A 17,055-nucleotide genomic window follows, 5' to 3' on the forward strand; every position below is an offset into this window, starting at 1 on the left:
TATCACTCTCTGCAACCCCCTGAAAGGTGTCTGTAGTCAGGGGGGGTTGGTCTCTTTCTCCAGGGAACAACTGACAGAATCAGAGGACACAGTCTCAAGTTTCATCAAGGGAAATACAGGATATTGGGGAAAAGTTTTCCACTGAAAGGGTGATAAAGTACTGGAATGGCCTGCCCAGGGAGGTGGTAGAGTCACCATTCCTGAATGTGTTTAAGAAAGGACTGGATGTGGCACTCAGGGCCATGGTTTAGTAGAGGTGTTAGAGCATGGGTTGGACTCAATGATCTTGAAGGTCTCTTCCAACCTAAGGATTCTGTGATTCGGTGAAATTTTCATGACAACCAGCATGCTCAAGTGTAGTACCACCATACAGGTCCACACACAAAGATGTAGAATTAAATGTTAGTTTTAAGTGGGTTTTAAACAAATGGAGAAAGGTTTAGATTAGATGTCAGGAAGAAATTCTTTACTGTGAGGGTGGTGAGACACTGGATAAAGTTGCCTGGAGAAGCTGTGGATGCCCCATCCCTGGAAGTGTGCAAGGTCAGGCTGGATGGATCGTTGAGAAACCTGGTAAAGTGGAAGGTGCCCCTGCCTATGGCAGGGGATTGGAACTAGATGACCTTTAAGAATTCTTCCAATGCAAACCATTCTGTGATTCTATGATTATGTAACAAAAAGGTTGCTACAGGAAGTCTTATCAATTCAGGATAAACTAAAACCTTTAAAGAAATTTTAAACATATTCAGACATTTTGAAAAAAAACCAAAAAACCTCAATAAAAGCCAAAGAATCATGACTGTTGTTCCTCTGTATCCCTAAAAAAGTCCAAGTTACAACACTATTTACAAGATGATTACAGCTTAATCCCAACTTAGTCTCGACTGTGAACCTCAGATTGTGAACCTCAACTGGGACAAAGTTTCAGCCAAAAAGAGGAAGGAGTCGTGTTTTCTTTTCTGGAGCCTCATCACATATCCATTTATCAGTACATAAGAATTTTCCATGAAAATATTTCTGCAAACAGTTCTCTATGAGAAGCTAAATTCACACGTACCCTCACAATGCATAGGAACAATTTAGGTGGTTGCAAGAGAAAAGGATGATCCTGAATAAGGTTTCTTTAAGAAAAGAAAGCCAAAAAGTAGTATTGAAAGTGTCACAGAATCTAAGGCCAAAAAAAAGTTATTTTTCAATGGAGTCAGAAACCTGTAACTTCATGGAACATATTTAAATGCAGAAATTAGCAAATTATCAAAAATGCTCTAATTGAAGAGCATCTTGGGCTTACTACCAGCACTCTTAAAAACAATTTCTGCCACCAAAAGATCTCTCTTCTAATTATTGCCGGTATGAATTTGGAGTAGGGCTGAAAGTTTTTACCATGTAGAGTAAGACAGTGTGAAGGTTTAATTTTGTAGCTCAGTCAGCTACATTTCCAAGATTGCTTTATTTTTAATTACTAAATATAGCCTTCTATTTCTGTAAGGAATATTTATGAGGTCCTTGAAAACAACTGATTTATTATTGCACAGAAGGAAATATATGAAATATTTTTTGCACTTGTAAGCATCATCTGCATATATTCCCCTCTTTCTCGTCCCCTAGGAATCCACCGGATTTTGTAGCCAGGAATATGTGGATATGTGCTGTATTGAGCTCTAAGTGGTAAGCCCAGCAAATGAAAAACCTATTTTCTGTTTTACCTTTATCCTCAGTTCATCTGTAAGTCTGAAGTATTCAGAGAATATGAAACTCAAGAAGCCATCATGCATTAAGAAGTACAGTAGAAGTAAAAATTGCATTTTCAAGATAATAAGTTTGTCTCCAAAGTTAACCTGTCACATGGACCACCTGCACTGATGGCCTTTCTATGACTTTTCAGGTGTTTTACAGGCAGATCATAGATACTGGAAAACATAAAAGTACTGAAGAAATAAAGCAGGGTCTGGACCAGTATTTTAAGCCATTCCTGAAATGGCATCTCTAGATCACATCCCTGCCTTTCATTTTCTTCTCTTTTAGTGGATTGCAGTTTCTGAAGTTCAGTCTCATCATGATGAATATAACCACAAATGGTGCAAGTGGGCATGTTGCCCACAATGTTTGTAGCAGTCCATTGGTAAATGTTCTTAAAAATGCGAACCCAAACATTACATCAATTTTTGGAGAACCATGAAGTTGTCTCAAAATAGAAATTATAAACTCATAAGTAAAACTGGTAAATAAAAGGGCAAGTCTGAGCAGAAGCAAACTATCCTCCTTAAATTAAGATATTATTATTAACACTTTTTTGCCCCCTGTAATGTGTGTATGGTTCTACCTATGACTACATCACATTAAGCAGGAGCTCTAGACATGTATGCAATACTTAAATTCAGCCTAAAAGGTGAAAACAGAGATCCTCTTCATTGTTGGTAGTCCTACATTACTGCTCCTTTTGCATCCATTCCCTACACATCAAACACAATTCTGTTTTTCACAGCAAGGGCCATTCATATGCCAGTTCTTCCTTCCCATTCTTGTTTTTTCTAACAGGAATAAGCTGTAACTATTGTCCAAGCCTATCACCCTTAAAAAACTATTTTTAAAGAAAAGAACAGACTACTTTTTAAAAAAGAAAACTAGGTTGCTTTTTTCAGTCTTAGGGACTCACTAGGACAATTTCTTTAATATGATTCTTTCATTAATTAATAATTTCATTTATCTATTCCTGTATGTGTCCTTAACCTCTACCTGCTTGTTGTACCTTCCTACTTTCCTGTTGTTAAGTTATATACAAATTCCTGGGGGATTGGATTTTTTTCTTATTATGTGCACAGAGCACCCAGCTTAGTACAATTTCAGCAGGGAAAAAAACCAAAGAAAAGTGTTACTCAAGCAAAGCAAAGAAAGTCATACACATACAAGTAGTTAGGTCAAAGTTTAACAATATAGTGTAAGACATTATTTAAAAAATACTTAGTATTCAAATAAGTTCTGTAACTTTACTGATACAATTTTTAAATTCCAACTTGCAAAGAAAATCATGCAGTTGACAAGCTCTAGAAAGATCCTTTGCTAACTCTGGAGCAGAACTTAGTGTGATATTCAGTAACTACTTATAAATGAATTACACATTCTGGCTTATGCATAAATATGAAATGGTCAAGTTTTATCCAAACAGCACAGTAAAAAGATGGGTTTTTTTTCTGCTGCACTATTTATGACTCTTCTGGGTTTAGTGGTTCCGATTGCTCTATACAAAGCAAGTTCATATTGTTTCACAGCAGGAAAACTCATCATCCCGATGTTATTATGAGTGCATTGCTCTCACCTTCATTCTGTGAACTGAGTAAACCAAAATGCCTACGTATTGTTCAAAATTTAAACCTAGATACTATCACAATGCTTAGCCCTTAGTCTGTTTGCTTTAGACCCATAAATGTAATTCTGTGTTAGATTTAAGCAAAGAGGTTGTAATGCTACTTCACTGTATTAATAAGATAATAGTCAGTTTGGATTTCTTCTATGAAGTTATAAAGACTACAAGCTAAGAAAAAGCTCTTTTGAAGACTTAACTCCAACTAATAGATCTGTAATCAAAAAGGTCATTTTTGCATTTCATTTAAATGTGTCTGTGTCTATAGATTCTGTATTTTATCTGTGCTGAGAAACTACACAGTGGTCTCTACAGGTGTTCTACTATGTAAGTGAAAATGGACTTGCATCTAAACATGTGCTTCTGACATTTCTTGCCTATTTCTAATAGTTTGCTTTCAAACACTTATTCTTAGAATTCTTCTACAAGAAAAAAACCTCTAAATGTGCATGAATAAACGTGCTTTAAAAGTGCATCAAGAGTAAGTGAAATGACCTTCAAGTAAGAAAAGTTTGATTGGACACGACTGGAAGTATGAAAATCTATTCCTCCTTCTACTTTAAAAGTAGCACAGCGACATTTCAGCTAATGTGCTGTCTCAAACAGTACCCAGTAAAAATAATGTGTTTAACATTTCCGAAGTCTCAAAGCTGCATTTACAAAAAAAAAAAAATTGTTTTAAGTGAATTTTGAAGGGTAGCTTCTCCAAGACAAGACATTTAGGTTTTTCTGTATTTTATGTTTCTCTCAATTGGACATGAATAATTTTCATGTTGGCATTTCAATATAATAATTTCCTGCCTGTCAGATTTATCTCATTTGTTCACATAGTCTATCACCCTGCAGCATCCTTGATGAGTCATTAATGAAACAATTTATTTCAACTGGATCAAGCAGTTGTCAAAATGGAGTGACACGGACTGCTCTATGCCTGACATAGTACCCTCTAACTGATGTGAAACAACACAAGTGACTAGAACTACAAGAACTTTGCCAAATGATAGATAGCTGGGAGACATGTAAGAGAAACCAGATTATTATTTACACAGAAATTAATGCTGATAAGAGTATGTTGATTAATTAGCATAAAAATTAAATTACCATAAAAATTGTTATACAATAGGAAGTAGTGCCAGGAAAGAAACTACCCAGCTTGTCATGGGCAGCAGCTTGTTCAAGCCTCTGTCAGCCTGTGCTTGGACTGACCCAGCAGACAGAGCTGGACATTTAAGCATAGCCTGGAAACTAGGGAGGAGGTGCCCAACAGATTGCTGTGGCCACCTCCTGTGAGAATATCCTCAGTTTCTGAAATCTGACACACTGTCCCATCCCAGCCTCCATTCTGTCAAGGAACTTGAAAAGAAAAGGAAAAGTTGAGTCTTTGTTATCTCTCAGTTTTTCATGTTACACTTGGTAAAACCATAAATAATTAAAAAAAATCTCAACATTCCTCACTATCCAACTCCCTCTCAATGCACAATGTAAAATAAACAACTATAATCAATTAAATGTCCCCAGAGTTTCTCTGGCCAAAATCACATTTTTAAAATCTGAAATTTCCCCTTTCTATCGCATATTGAATGTCACACTCAGTCTGTACACTCAGACTAAGGCATTTAAAAGTTAACAGCATACAAGTAATACCAACTACCTAAAAACTAGAATACAATCAATCACAGCTTTAAATATCGTGAATTTTGTCACATACACCTACATCATCACTAACTATTGTGTGACTCACAGCAGCTTTGACAAAAGCATGAAATAGAATTGCTAGTTTTACAAACCTCTCAGTAAAATAAAACCACCTATTGAAGTGGCCACTTCATATAATGTCATTTTCATCACTGCAGATAACATAAATGAAGCCGATTAATTCACTTCCTACATCTGGTTCTCTCTTCAACTTAAAAGTTGAAGTGATAAAAGACGTAATGCATTTTGCGTGAAAGTTAAAAACAGAGGCCCTCACAACTACTAAAATATTGCATTAAAAATGTTAACATTCTGCCCATTGCCCTGTCGAGCTTTAAGATTTATTATCACTCATAACTTACTGATAGTTTCAAATTTTTTTGAAATGTTAACAAAAAAATTGTATATGTAGGCAGATATGACAAAGGTATTTTAGTAGGAAAATCTCAGATATTTAACTGAAATAATACAATAGGATTATACATGCATTCATGGTGTAAATGCGTTTATTGTCTATTTACAGTCTATTGTATATTTATACTCATAATGCAGCATTTCAGTTTCTTAATGTAGATCAATTGAAAAACTGATATGTGATCCATGACTAAGGCAGAGGAAAAATACTGTGATTTTAAATTAAAATATGTATTCAAGATGTCTACAAGGAATGGTAGAAGTAAAGTGGTTGCAGAATCAAATGCCCATAGAACAAAAATATCCATCTGTTGTATTAGGTCTTTTAATGAGTATAATATGATTGGTTTTCCTTCCCTCCGAAAAACATAAAAACATGTTCAAAATCTTTTTTTATATTGCTTTGCACATTCTATCCTTCTTATGAGATAGATATGCATTTCAGAGTACATTCTACTCTACAAAGTGATTCCTAATACTAAGTGAGGAATAATGCAGCAGCTTTTTATCTGTCTTATTTTATACCTGGGTAAATATCACAAGCAGACCCTGGGGAGTGTCCCATGGTACTATCTACAGCATCCTGTGGTGACAGGACTGGCCGGAGGGGCTGGATTGCAAGGCAGTCATTCAGGATGTCCTGGCCAATCTCTGAGCTTGATCGCAACTGAAAAACAAGAGATAAAAAAGGAGAAATTGTTACAAAAGATGGACATGGACAAAAGAAAGGAAATAATCACAAAAATCTTAAGACAGTGAAAAATTAAAATGAAGAAATGTTGAGGTTAGAGAAAGAAATGGAGCACAATCAGAAACCTCCCTTTTAAATCATCATTAATACCATCCTTTCAATCTAGCAGGCACTTTTTGAACCTGAGGAAGAAAACACTCCCAGATGCTTAACAAGACTATACTTAAGACAAGCACTACTTGTAGGACCTTGGACAGAAGGACTTCAGTGCTCTTTTGTCACAGACTGCAAAACAGAGGAGTGGCCTAGATAATGGCTATTCAAGATTTATCAAATGTCTGCCATGCTTGTGCCAGCAGCGGGGTACTATAATGGATACAAATATTTTCATGCTGGTTTAATGCCCTGAACTGCCTCACCATAGGACCAGAACAGCAGAGGGGCTCATAACACTGGAAATGAGTGACTGGGAGCAACCACTTAGGAGAGGCAATATACAGGCAGGTGGAAATAGGACCACTTCAATATGGACTACAGCTCTCTTGAGATACCATTCTTAAACAGACTAGGACTATATTTGTTTCACACTCCTGCAGAACTGAGAGTGCTCTGTCATGGCTGCAGCACCCTAACAAGGATGGTGTGGCTGTAATGCCAAACTGCACCCTGAGTGCAGTTATGGATGCTGCTGCAGGCTGCTGGGACTGATGCCTGTCCTGATCTGCTGCCTGATGTTAATGGTATATATATAAAAAATTGTCTGTTCCTTTAAGTAATTTTGTTTCCATTTAAAAGCCTGGAAAATGAAGGTCTGTGCTTACAAGCATGTGGGCTACTGCAGTGGCTGAGAAGCCCATAAACATCCTGTCACGTCATCCAGGTTCATGCAGCATGATGGAAAGAACCCTGACCTACTTGGATGTGCTGCACTTTCCCAAGAAGAAAATCTCACAGAGGCCACTGAGGCTTCTCCTGTCTTGTTTGGTGCCATGGGGGGTGAGTGTGCTGCACTTTCCCAAGAAGAAAATCTCACAGAGGCCACTGAGGCTTCTCCTGTCTTGTTTGGTGCCATGGGGGGTGAGCAGGTAACAGTTAACTAGAAGATAGCCTAGCACCTCTAAACATTCCTCCTCCTCCTAAGGGGAGGAAGAGGAACCAAAAGACAAATTTCTGCACATATGATACTCAGGAATTAATCACAGAACAGTTTTCATTTGAAGGAACCAAGTCCCAGTGCCCCTGCCACAGGCAGAGGCACCTTCCACTAGATCAGGCTGTTCAGAGCACCATCCAACCTTGCCTTGAACACCCCAGGGACGGGCAAATGAAGAAAGAAAAGTAAGAGGAAATGATTCTTAACGCAACTATAAAAAGACCCATTGCCACAAGATTACCCTTGTGCCACAACATGCTGATAAACACTCAAATTACTTTTGGTAATATGCACTACTGTAAAACCACGGCAACTGAGTGAAGAGTTGGTCTTGCACCTCCTAAACACCCGACCCTGTAGCTGGAGATACTACATAGCCTGTGATACCTATGCACACACTCTGCGTGCTGGAGATTTCTTCTCTTAAAAACTTAACCAGCCGTTATTAAGCCCAGAGGTACACTAGCTCTCTGAGGTATATTTGCTCTTCTAGAACTGTAGGAAGGGGGAGAATGGATGGGGAAGAGGCAAAAGGGAAGAAATACCCTGACAAATTATTTTGTTTGTTATCCATATTTACAATCTGTTGTAAGCAGAAACATTTCTCCCACTTTGGTACATGTCACTTTCTGCTGTTATCCAGTAATTGTGCTAGGTTTCCTGCTATCACTAGTAACTGAGCTTTTTCATGAAAGTCAGTGCTTGTGAAATTAAATGTCAAATACATCCTCATTCAAACCCTTATGCTACATTATCAATAAGCCTTAAGTGAATTTAAATTTCTATGGAATCTAAAGTGAATATACTATGAAAAATCTGACTTCTATAAAAGAATCAGGATTCTATCATACAGAATACACAATCACAGAAGATGCCTGTGTGAAGTTGTCTGAATTATTTTAAGAAACAGATAAATTTTCTATATCAGATGGCACTCACGGATAAAACAGTGAGAAAAACAAGAAAATGAGAGTTAAGTATTTACACATTAGTTACAAGAATTAAGTAATTATTTTAAAATAAAATATGCAACCACCTATTTTACAGATTTTTCTAATTTGCACTGCTCAGGAATCTTGCATTTGCATATTCCTTGATATTTAGAACAAATCTATCATGACAATCTGTGCTGGCATAAATTTTCTGGCTTTTCAAAACTTATAAAAATGAAGAAAAAAAAGAAGAAAACCTAGGATCATCAACAGAACACCAAAAATAGAGAAAATAGAGAAAGAAACACTGTGAGACAGCTGTGATCTGATTTCTGAGGACAGCTCCTGTTTCATGCATTGCCTATGGTTGCTTAGTATTTTCAATCACAAGCTCTAGAAATACAGTCACAAGTCAGAAAAGGGCATAATGCAACACACTCTATATCAGTCAAATATTTTTACATATTTCACAGAAAACTTATTTTTTTAAACTTAATTAAAATTTTTAACTGAAAGCAATGTCTTGCATTGTGACAAATGCAGGGAAACTTGGGCTATGATTCTTCTTTAGTACGTCAAGAAACAGAACAGACAATGAAAAGACTAATTATCTTAAAACCAAGTAAAAACCACAAACCATTCACTGCAACTGTAAAACTTTTTTTCAGTTGAAAAAGCTAAAAAGGAGAAATAATAATTGACCAGCTGCCATCCATTTCTTGCTCTGTTCTAACAACACTGCATTTCTTCTCCAGCCTGGACTGCAGACTTGCCATCCAAGTGTGTAAAAGGAAGCTGACACTCTCTTTGACGTCTATATGAATTGTATCCCAGCACAGATTTCCCACCACTGTGACAGAAATACGTCACTTCCCCATGACCATCTTGCTTCTTTCATGATCACTCAGCTGAGCACCAGTACAATCATGCTGGGACTGAAAACTTGGCAATCTGTTTTTACGAACTGTATGGCCATGGAGTTACCTCACTGACTGGTCAAATCAATAACTGACAAGTCTGACATGGTGAGCACAGCTACCTCCTGTGTGCTGGAAAGTAACCTAAATTTATGGCTGACCAAAGTGCAAGTTAAAAATCAATTGCTTTACTCACCTAAAACTCCCCTGTATTTGATATTTGGTCCAAATAATAGTTTTTGAATTTAATAGTTCAATTTTATGGTAAGATTTGTGAAGTTTTGTATTTGGAAATACAGAAGAACTTCCATTATCACAATGTGGCAGTTTTTTCTAATATACAAAACAAACAATATTTCAGTCATGGTTTACAACTGTTTTACTTATGTGAAAATCAGCAAATGTTTACTGCCTTTCAGAACAATGGATGGAAATTCTACTCCTGCACATTTTGCATATGAATAAGTAATTATGCAAATTAAATGAAACAAGCAGAAATAATTAGAAGGGTGTAAGGTTCTTATTCCTCAGTTTTCAATTTCATTACATTTGAGTTCAAAGGCAGAGGCATGCTGTTGATTTGATGCATGACTTAATCCCAGAGAAAATGTCTCCTTACAAGAAAAGGTAATTTTAAAAATTTTTCTCTCACTAATGTGTGTTTCATCTGAGATCTGCATGTTTATTTTTGACCTGACTAGTTTCTTCAGCATTGCTCTTGTATAAGAGAAGTCAGACACCATCAAGGAGAACATACAATAGATGTGTTTACGAATACACTTCATAAGAAAAGAAGCAGTATAGCTTGAGAAATCCTAAACTACACAAAATAGTTCAGTAACTTCAAAACCTGCCTGTATGTATTCAGATTAACTCAATTAATTCTTCAGTAAAGTCTAGACACTGTCAGTCATTCAAACATGCCAGTTATCAAACCATAACATTTTAGATCTTGCTTACATAAACATGTGCTTAATATACATGCATGCTGTGCACCAAGTAAAGTTTTTACATACGTGAGACATTAGTTATAGTCTATTTATTTTCATGCAGGTTAGAAGCATGTCTGCCATGTCTAAAACTAGCGAAAAAAACCCCTAACTAATGATATGTTTCATTGACAAGAATTTTTTTACACTAACTGTAATAATTCTATAGATCTGTTTTTGTTTTGTGTATAAAGACAAGGAGGAATTTCTGCTATTTACATAGTCTGTGTATTAAGTTTACTAATGTCAGGTTCAAAGTAGGTGGTTTTTACTCATTTTCATTGCCTGTAATTTAAGCTGTCATTACGAGAGAAAAGCACGACCTGACTACACAGGGCCACATTGTACTAACTTTTCTGTAGGAGTACCTGTAATTTAATATTCATTTGTACAGTTAGTGGAAAATGATATCCTGCTAGTATCATGACATTGAGAGTACGCAGATGTCACCACTAGAAAATTTTAAATTTATGAAGCGATGCTGTAAGACAGTATTTACTCATATTATGGTTTTTCTTGCTGGATACAGATCATCCATTTACTCACAAAGATCAGCTTCAAGGTTCAGCACTTTCTTGCACAGTACAAAACCCTTCTGACAACAGACAATGACACAGAATCAATAAAAAATCCTAATTCTTGCCTCTGCAGACTACAGACATCTTGGGGCAATAAAGCAATGCAGACAGAAGGGATTTCTCTGTAACCTTTGTTTTCAGGGAGTCATCTGTGCAAGACTTCTAAAGAAAAATGTTCTGCTAATTGTCTACCACAGCTTTCAGATATGCATCTGTGTGTGTGTGTGCTACTTTTCCCTGCCTTTAGATCCCATTTCAATTAAACACTTGGCCAGAAAAAAACAATAAAAACCAAGCTCAACTAGCCCACCTGCACAGTAGTGATGTTAGGTTCTGTGCAAGAAATAGTTACTTTTGCTACTCTCAAAAGTTTTACTATATTGAACATTTGAGTTCAATATAAAATGGTTTCCATCTTCATGTTCTAGCATAGATCACAAAAACACATCAAAAATGTTTTTCAGTGTCTTGCATTAAAAATCAAAAAGACCTGGAACCTACACAATTAGGTAACCTTGGCAAATTTCAAGTCAAGAAGAAATTCTGATTTTAAAGCAATATTATTAGAGGAAAACACTGTTACATTAAGATTGATAACATTAAAATAAATTCTACTTTTATTGTATATAGAAAAGAGAATTTTCTTTTAATTGGTATTATTCTAATTTGAGGAATACTTTGCATTAAATCATTACTAAAAAAATACAGACTACCAAGATGACCACTTTAAGGGAAAAACTGCAGCTGGGACAGATCTGAATGGAAACTTCTAACTAAAGAAAAACCCTGAAAATCTTACTTTAAAAAAGGGAAGTACAGTTAGAGTGAGTGCAGCAGTGGCCTTTTTCTAAAATAAACAAACAAGCCACAGTCCAGGTGAAAATTGAAAAGCAGTCATACAGATGTTTGAACACATACACACACACACACGCAAACACACACATATATTACCTCTCTTCCTATCCCACATCAAGTTTTATCAAATCTGAAATGTTATACAAATTATACCTATGGCCCTTTTTATTTCATCCTCTTCTTCAGGCAGTTCCAAGAGGCTTGTAGCTGATTTTATGTGTGAACATCAAATCAGTTCAATTCAAAAAGCAAGAAAAACCTACTGTTTCGTGCTAGGCTGATTTGGGGATATAGCTATTATATGATATTGCTAAGCATCCGTTTTTCCAAGCAAATGCAGCCTGACAAAGAAAACACTTCTACTGCAAAATTATTTGCTTTCTCGTTCTAAAAATACACCTGTTTGGCAAATTTTCACTCCATGAGAGGAAAAATGTGTAAAATAAACACATACTTACCCACCAGGTGCTTCATTTAGCACAAACATATTTTTCTCCTTATCACAGATTACTGAAAATTGCCATGGTAATCTGTAGATCAATAATGTCAACAATTGTTTATACAGAAATAGGTTTTCAGATTTCATTTGTAATTTTTTTTCTTGAACTGCAGCATCCTTTACATAACACTGGCCTTCACTTTAAATATTTAATTCTGTATTTATCTCCACTTCAACCTAAATACATGCATGACTCTCTTAAAAATAATCTCTTGAAGACAGTCTAAGACTAGAACTGAAAAGCTCTACTGCTTTACTATCAAGAGGTCAAAATCATTAGCCTTCAGCCATATGACTTCTACTTTTGCAAAGATTCTTTAAGGCATCCCTGTACATTTTCATCGTCTGTGAATTGTCTGCTTAGCGTGCTGCATGGCATGATACCAGCCAGATGGGAATTTTCTAACATGGTTTTGACTATCAGAGAGGAGGCACTCTTCAGTGCAGTGTGCTGGTCACTCAAGAGGATCCTTCCCCCAGCTGAGTGTCCTGAGCATGACGTAAACAGAGTGTTTATTGTACACACCAATTACACACTCTTCAGCTATCCCCACTGGCTAGATGTTTATGTATTACTTTATTTTACACAGCTGTACCCCTTATCAGAAGTCCTTATAGGTTCTCTGGGACCTTCTTTGACAGTTTTCAGTGTCGCATGTCCTTTTCACGTGGCTCAACCCTCTTTTTCGTGTCAGGGCAATATTGCTGTTTTGCATAACTTCTGCTTTGTCAGCAGAGCTCAGTGGCATCCCGATTGCATTTTCTGTGGCTTCTGTTTGCCTAAATTATATCCTTCATCTATTTCTCCAAGGTTGTGTTGTTCTATTCTCCTTATCAGAGTAAGATGCTGCTCTGTTCTGCTGTCTTTATCAGGCAAGAAAATGATGTGAAGTGCAAGTTAGGCTAGCACAGCTAACTTTCTGAGTTTCTACTGTCTCTGATTTACTGTGGGGCACTTCTGTGTCAGGTTGGGTTTTTTGCTGCTGTTAAAGCCATAATTCAGCCCTCATCAAATGGGCACTGCAAGTGAGGCCAATACACGGCTGCTTCAGGAGCAGTACTGAGGACTCCAGAATCAGCACCTGCCAATGCAGCTGCCCAAATCCAGATCCAGCAGTGCGAAATCACAAAGATTTCACCCTGGAACAGGAACCCTCGTTGAAGACAGTACTAAAGACTTGAAGGGTATATATGCTGGAATCAGGGTGCTGAACTGCAACCTCCTAGGTATCTGTGCACAGTTTAAATCTTGCTTGCTCAGACCCTGGTGTTGCTTAAGGAGCATAATGAACAGGACAGTGCATTCAAAGCCCAGACTGAAGTTTGATAGGCTAATGAGAATCATAGGATCATTCAGGTTGAAAAATACCAGTATGATCACCAAGTCCAAGAGTACACCCAGCACTGCCAATCCCAACCATGGAGTCTCTCTACCAGAAGAGAGAAAGATTCCTGCTCTATCAAGATCATGTTCATGCATATACTGTCGCGGGGAAGAGAAGAAAAAGAAATAGAGAAAAGGGTATTGTTTGATATCAAAAATGGACCTGAAGAACATGAAATGTTATGAGCATGAAATTGTTTACAGAATTTTGAGACAATCTGGGTTGGTTTCCCTTTTTTCTGCCACAGGTGTTAATGTAATAAGGGTGACAGCACTCATTTTTTCTTTCTTATGCACTTTTCAACATGTCACACTGCCAGAGCTCACAGGTCAGGACGGAAACCAAGTGCAGGAAGGAGTCAGTATGTGGAATAACAAACGTTAACCATAAGTAAAATGAACCAACGATCTCCTGGTTATAAAACAGTCACAGCTGTCATGAAAAACCACTGGGGGATTTCACCTTTTCCTTCTCCCTGGTGAGCAAAGTTCTAAATGTAGTGCTGGCAAAGCATGTCCCCCACAATGGGTGTTCCTTGAGAAGCATGCCTTGCGCATCCCACCTCAGCACAGCCAGTGGCACACGGCTTTCACGGCCTCTCTTCCTCTGTCCCACTGACCACGCTCAAAAGAACTGGTCACTCCTAGGCTCAAAAGTTTTCCAGCAAATTGTATTATTAAATTCCTTAAACACTGCTGCCCATTCATAATCCCTTTTTGCAAACATGCCTTTCACGAAAAGTTGCTGAATGCCATGGTGTCTGATTTATATTTCATTCTGAAGACAGGAAGTAAAGGGATTGAAGTTGGGGATTAAAACACTTACTCCTTACTGCATTTTCTTCGGCAGAATAGTTTCTTAGTTGCCATGGGCACTGCTCACTGACCCCGTGGCCCTGAATACACTTCTTTTTGCATTGGTGACATCTTTTAAGTGGACGTCATAGAGAACAAATGAGGGAAAATATCCTTGTTTTCAGCTGCTCTCAAAGCAAGAAAATAGGTTTGCTTCTCTTTCAACCCGTTCTCCTGTTTGCAGTTTAAGACGCAGAAGCCACTTATCTCATACGGTAGTATGTTTGCTCCCCATGAGGAAGGTGTTCACAAACAGAGCAGCTCTTCCAGATTAATATAGTCACATAATGGAAACTGTCACTGGTAATTAGCTTAGTGCCTGAATGACCTGAAACACCAGTGGTGTAATGCTCTAACCCTCCCTGGCTCCCACATTCCTCATCAATTAAACATTCAGAGTTTATCTCAAAAAATAATTTCATTCATGTAAGAAACACAATGAGCACCACGTTTCTTGAGTTGCAAAAAAGCTTAGTTCAAATACTGAGACAGAAAGGAAAGAAAAAGCTGGAAAGCTGTCATTAAATTAACAAACAAAATATACTAGCTAAAAAAAAATCCCCAGACACTGTTTTCTTCTTGTGTAATTCACAAAATCTAAAGGCTAATATAAAATTTTGGTTTCTTCCAGAATCTTTAAGCAAACTGGTAGCTCCATCACTTGTGTGGTAAAATCAATATGTATTCACAATAAAAACCCATGTATTCACAATAAAAACCCTGTTTCTACTGTATTGTAAAAGAATTAAAAAATAGGCTATCATGAGTAGGCAGCTCTGTAAGAGGCAAAGACTTCTGCATTATTTTGAATAATATAATTGCTGACATAACCCATAATAGAAAGCCAGAAATTCTCTCAAAACCTAATAGAAATTCCCGTGTTAACCTTTTGAAAACACCTCTATGTCTTAGTTCCAGAGAAATATTGTTCAATAGGAGAAAATCATGTCTTAAAACAATTGGGTTTTTTTCTGATTTCTTGTTTTCATTTTAAGGTGGACAGGTTTATATACCATACTACAGGTTGGGCTGAGAAGTGTTTGAGAGCAGCCCTGTGGAAAAGGACTTGGTAGTGACGATTGACAAAAAACTCAACATGGTCTCCCATTGTGTGGTCACAGCCCAGAGAGCCACACGTGTCCTGGGCTGCATCCAGAGCAGGGTGGGCAGCAGGGCAGGGAGGGGATTCTGCCCCTCTGCTCTGCTGAGACCCCACCTGCAGGGCTGCATCAGCTCTGGGGGCACAGCACAGGAAGCAGGTAAAGCTATTAGACTGAGTCCAGAGGAAGCCACAAATTTCATCAGAGGATAGGAGCACCTCTCCTACGAAGACAGGGAGAGGAGAGAAGAGAGGAAGGAGAGGAGAGGAGAGGAGAGGAGAGGAGAGGAGAGGAGAGGAGAGGAGAGGAGAGGAGAGGAGAGGAGAGGAGAGGAGAGGAGAGGAGAGGAGAGGAGGGGAGAGGAGAGGAGAGGAGAGGAGAGGAGAGGAGAGGAGAGGAGAGGAGAGGAGAGGAGAGGAGAGGGGAGGAGAGGAGAGGAGAGGAGAGGAGAGGAGAGGAGAGGAGAGGAGAGGAGAGGAGAGGAGAGGAGAGGAGAGGAGAGGAGAGGAGAGGAGAGGAGAGGAGAGGAGAGGAGAGGAGAGGAGAGGAGAGGAGAGGAGAGGAGAGGAGAGGAGAGGAGAGGAGAGGAGAGAGTCTATCACCATTTTTCTTACTGTAATCAGGAATAGTATTCCGAAAACTTCCTACCATTGCTAGCCCATCAATCTTGGAAGTGCAATAAATGCAACTGGGAAGAAATCATGCATAAATAGCACCAGGATTAGAGAAATTCTGATTGCCTTCTGTGCTTTATTCCTGCACAGCAAAATAACACCTGAAAAAACTTCCTTCCAGTCAGATATCATAGGAACAAATGATGGTAGCACCCATCTTGGTTTGTGATTGGGATAATGCTTTGCTAACTTCTCAAGAGTGTCTGTTCAGACATCATTTTACATTTACTGACCAATGTGTGAGAAAAAGAAAGATTACCAGGAAGAAATAAATCAATCTAGAAGCCCTGCACATAGCTCTTTTCTCCTTCAGTCTCACCACTCCCTCCATTCCTTAGTGACTTGGTACATGTACCATGTAAACTACAATTTGTAAAAATCTTGATCATGTCTGGATTATTTTCAGAAATATCCTTCGGACTGTCTTTCCTGAAGCTATGCCTCTACGATATTTTATTTCTGGCCGAGAGAGTACAAAAGTTTTTGTCCCAGAAAAATAAACATAATTCCTGTGTTAGGCTGAAACTAAGTAGTGACGTAGGAGCATCACTGAGTTTCTGCTGAGGTGTTAACCTGTCTGGTCAGTTGAATCCTTGTGTGGGCTTCTCCAGACCCATTTAAATGATCTAAGATGGTGCAGGTTTACAGGACAGACAACTTTTAGGGACAGTTGTCAGGTAAGCATTCAAAGGGTTCAAAGCTTGTCTAAGTAATATATCTGACTCATAAATAATTTAAATAAAAGCACCAAGACATGATCTGGTCACTTAGAACTGCCAAGAAATCACAAGCTGGTCAGTTGAATATGGAAATTATTTGGTATAAATAATCCTTCAATTCAAAGTTCAGACTAAGACTTTTGCATTCCCTTTAGCTGATCTTGTTTATGTCAACTATTCAAATTATCTCTTCCTTTTTTCACAAAGATGGAGCTAACTAGTTGTACCTTTAATTATTT

At 37.8% G+C, this 17,055-nt stretch overlaps 1 protein-coding gene across 1 annotated transcript in view; it reads right to left on the reverse strand.

Annotated features, from left to right (window-relative positions):
* Positions 1-17,055, reverse strand: part of GLIS3 (GLIS family zinc finger 3) — a 155,733-nt gene that overhangs the window by 23,159 nt on the left and 115,519 nt on the right. Inside the window, exon 6 of the mRNA XM_064735573.1 lies at positions 5,996-6,137. Within this exon, the coding sequence (XP_064591643.1) occupies positions 5,996-6,137 (142 nt within the window). The remainder of the gene's footprint in view (positions 1-5,995; positions 6,138-17,055) is intronic.

The sequence above is a fragment of the Zonotrichia leucophrys genome, chromosome Z (assembly GCF_028769735.1).
Source record: "Zonotrichia leucophrys gambelii isolate GWCS_2022_RI chromosome Z, RI_Zleu_2.0, whole genome shotgun sequence".
Taxonomy (NCBI): Eukaryota; Metazoa; Chordata; class Aves; order Passeriformes; family Passerellidae; genus Zonotrichia; species Zonotrichia leucophrys.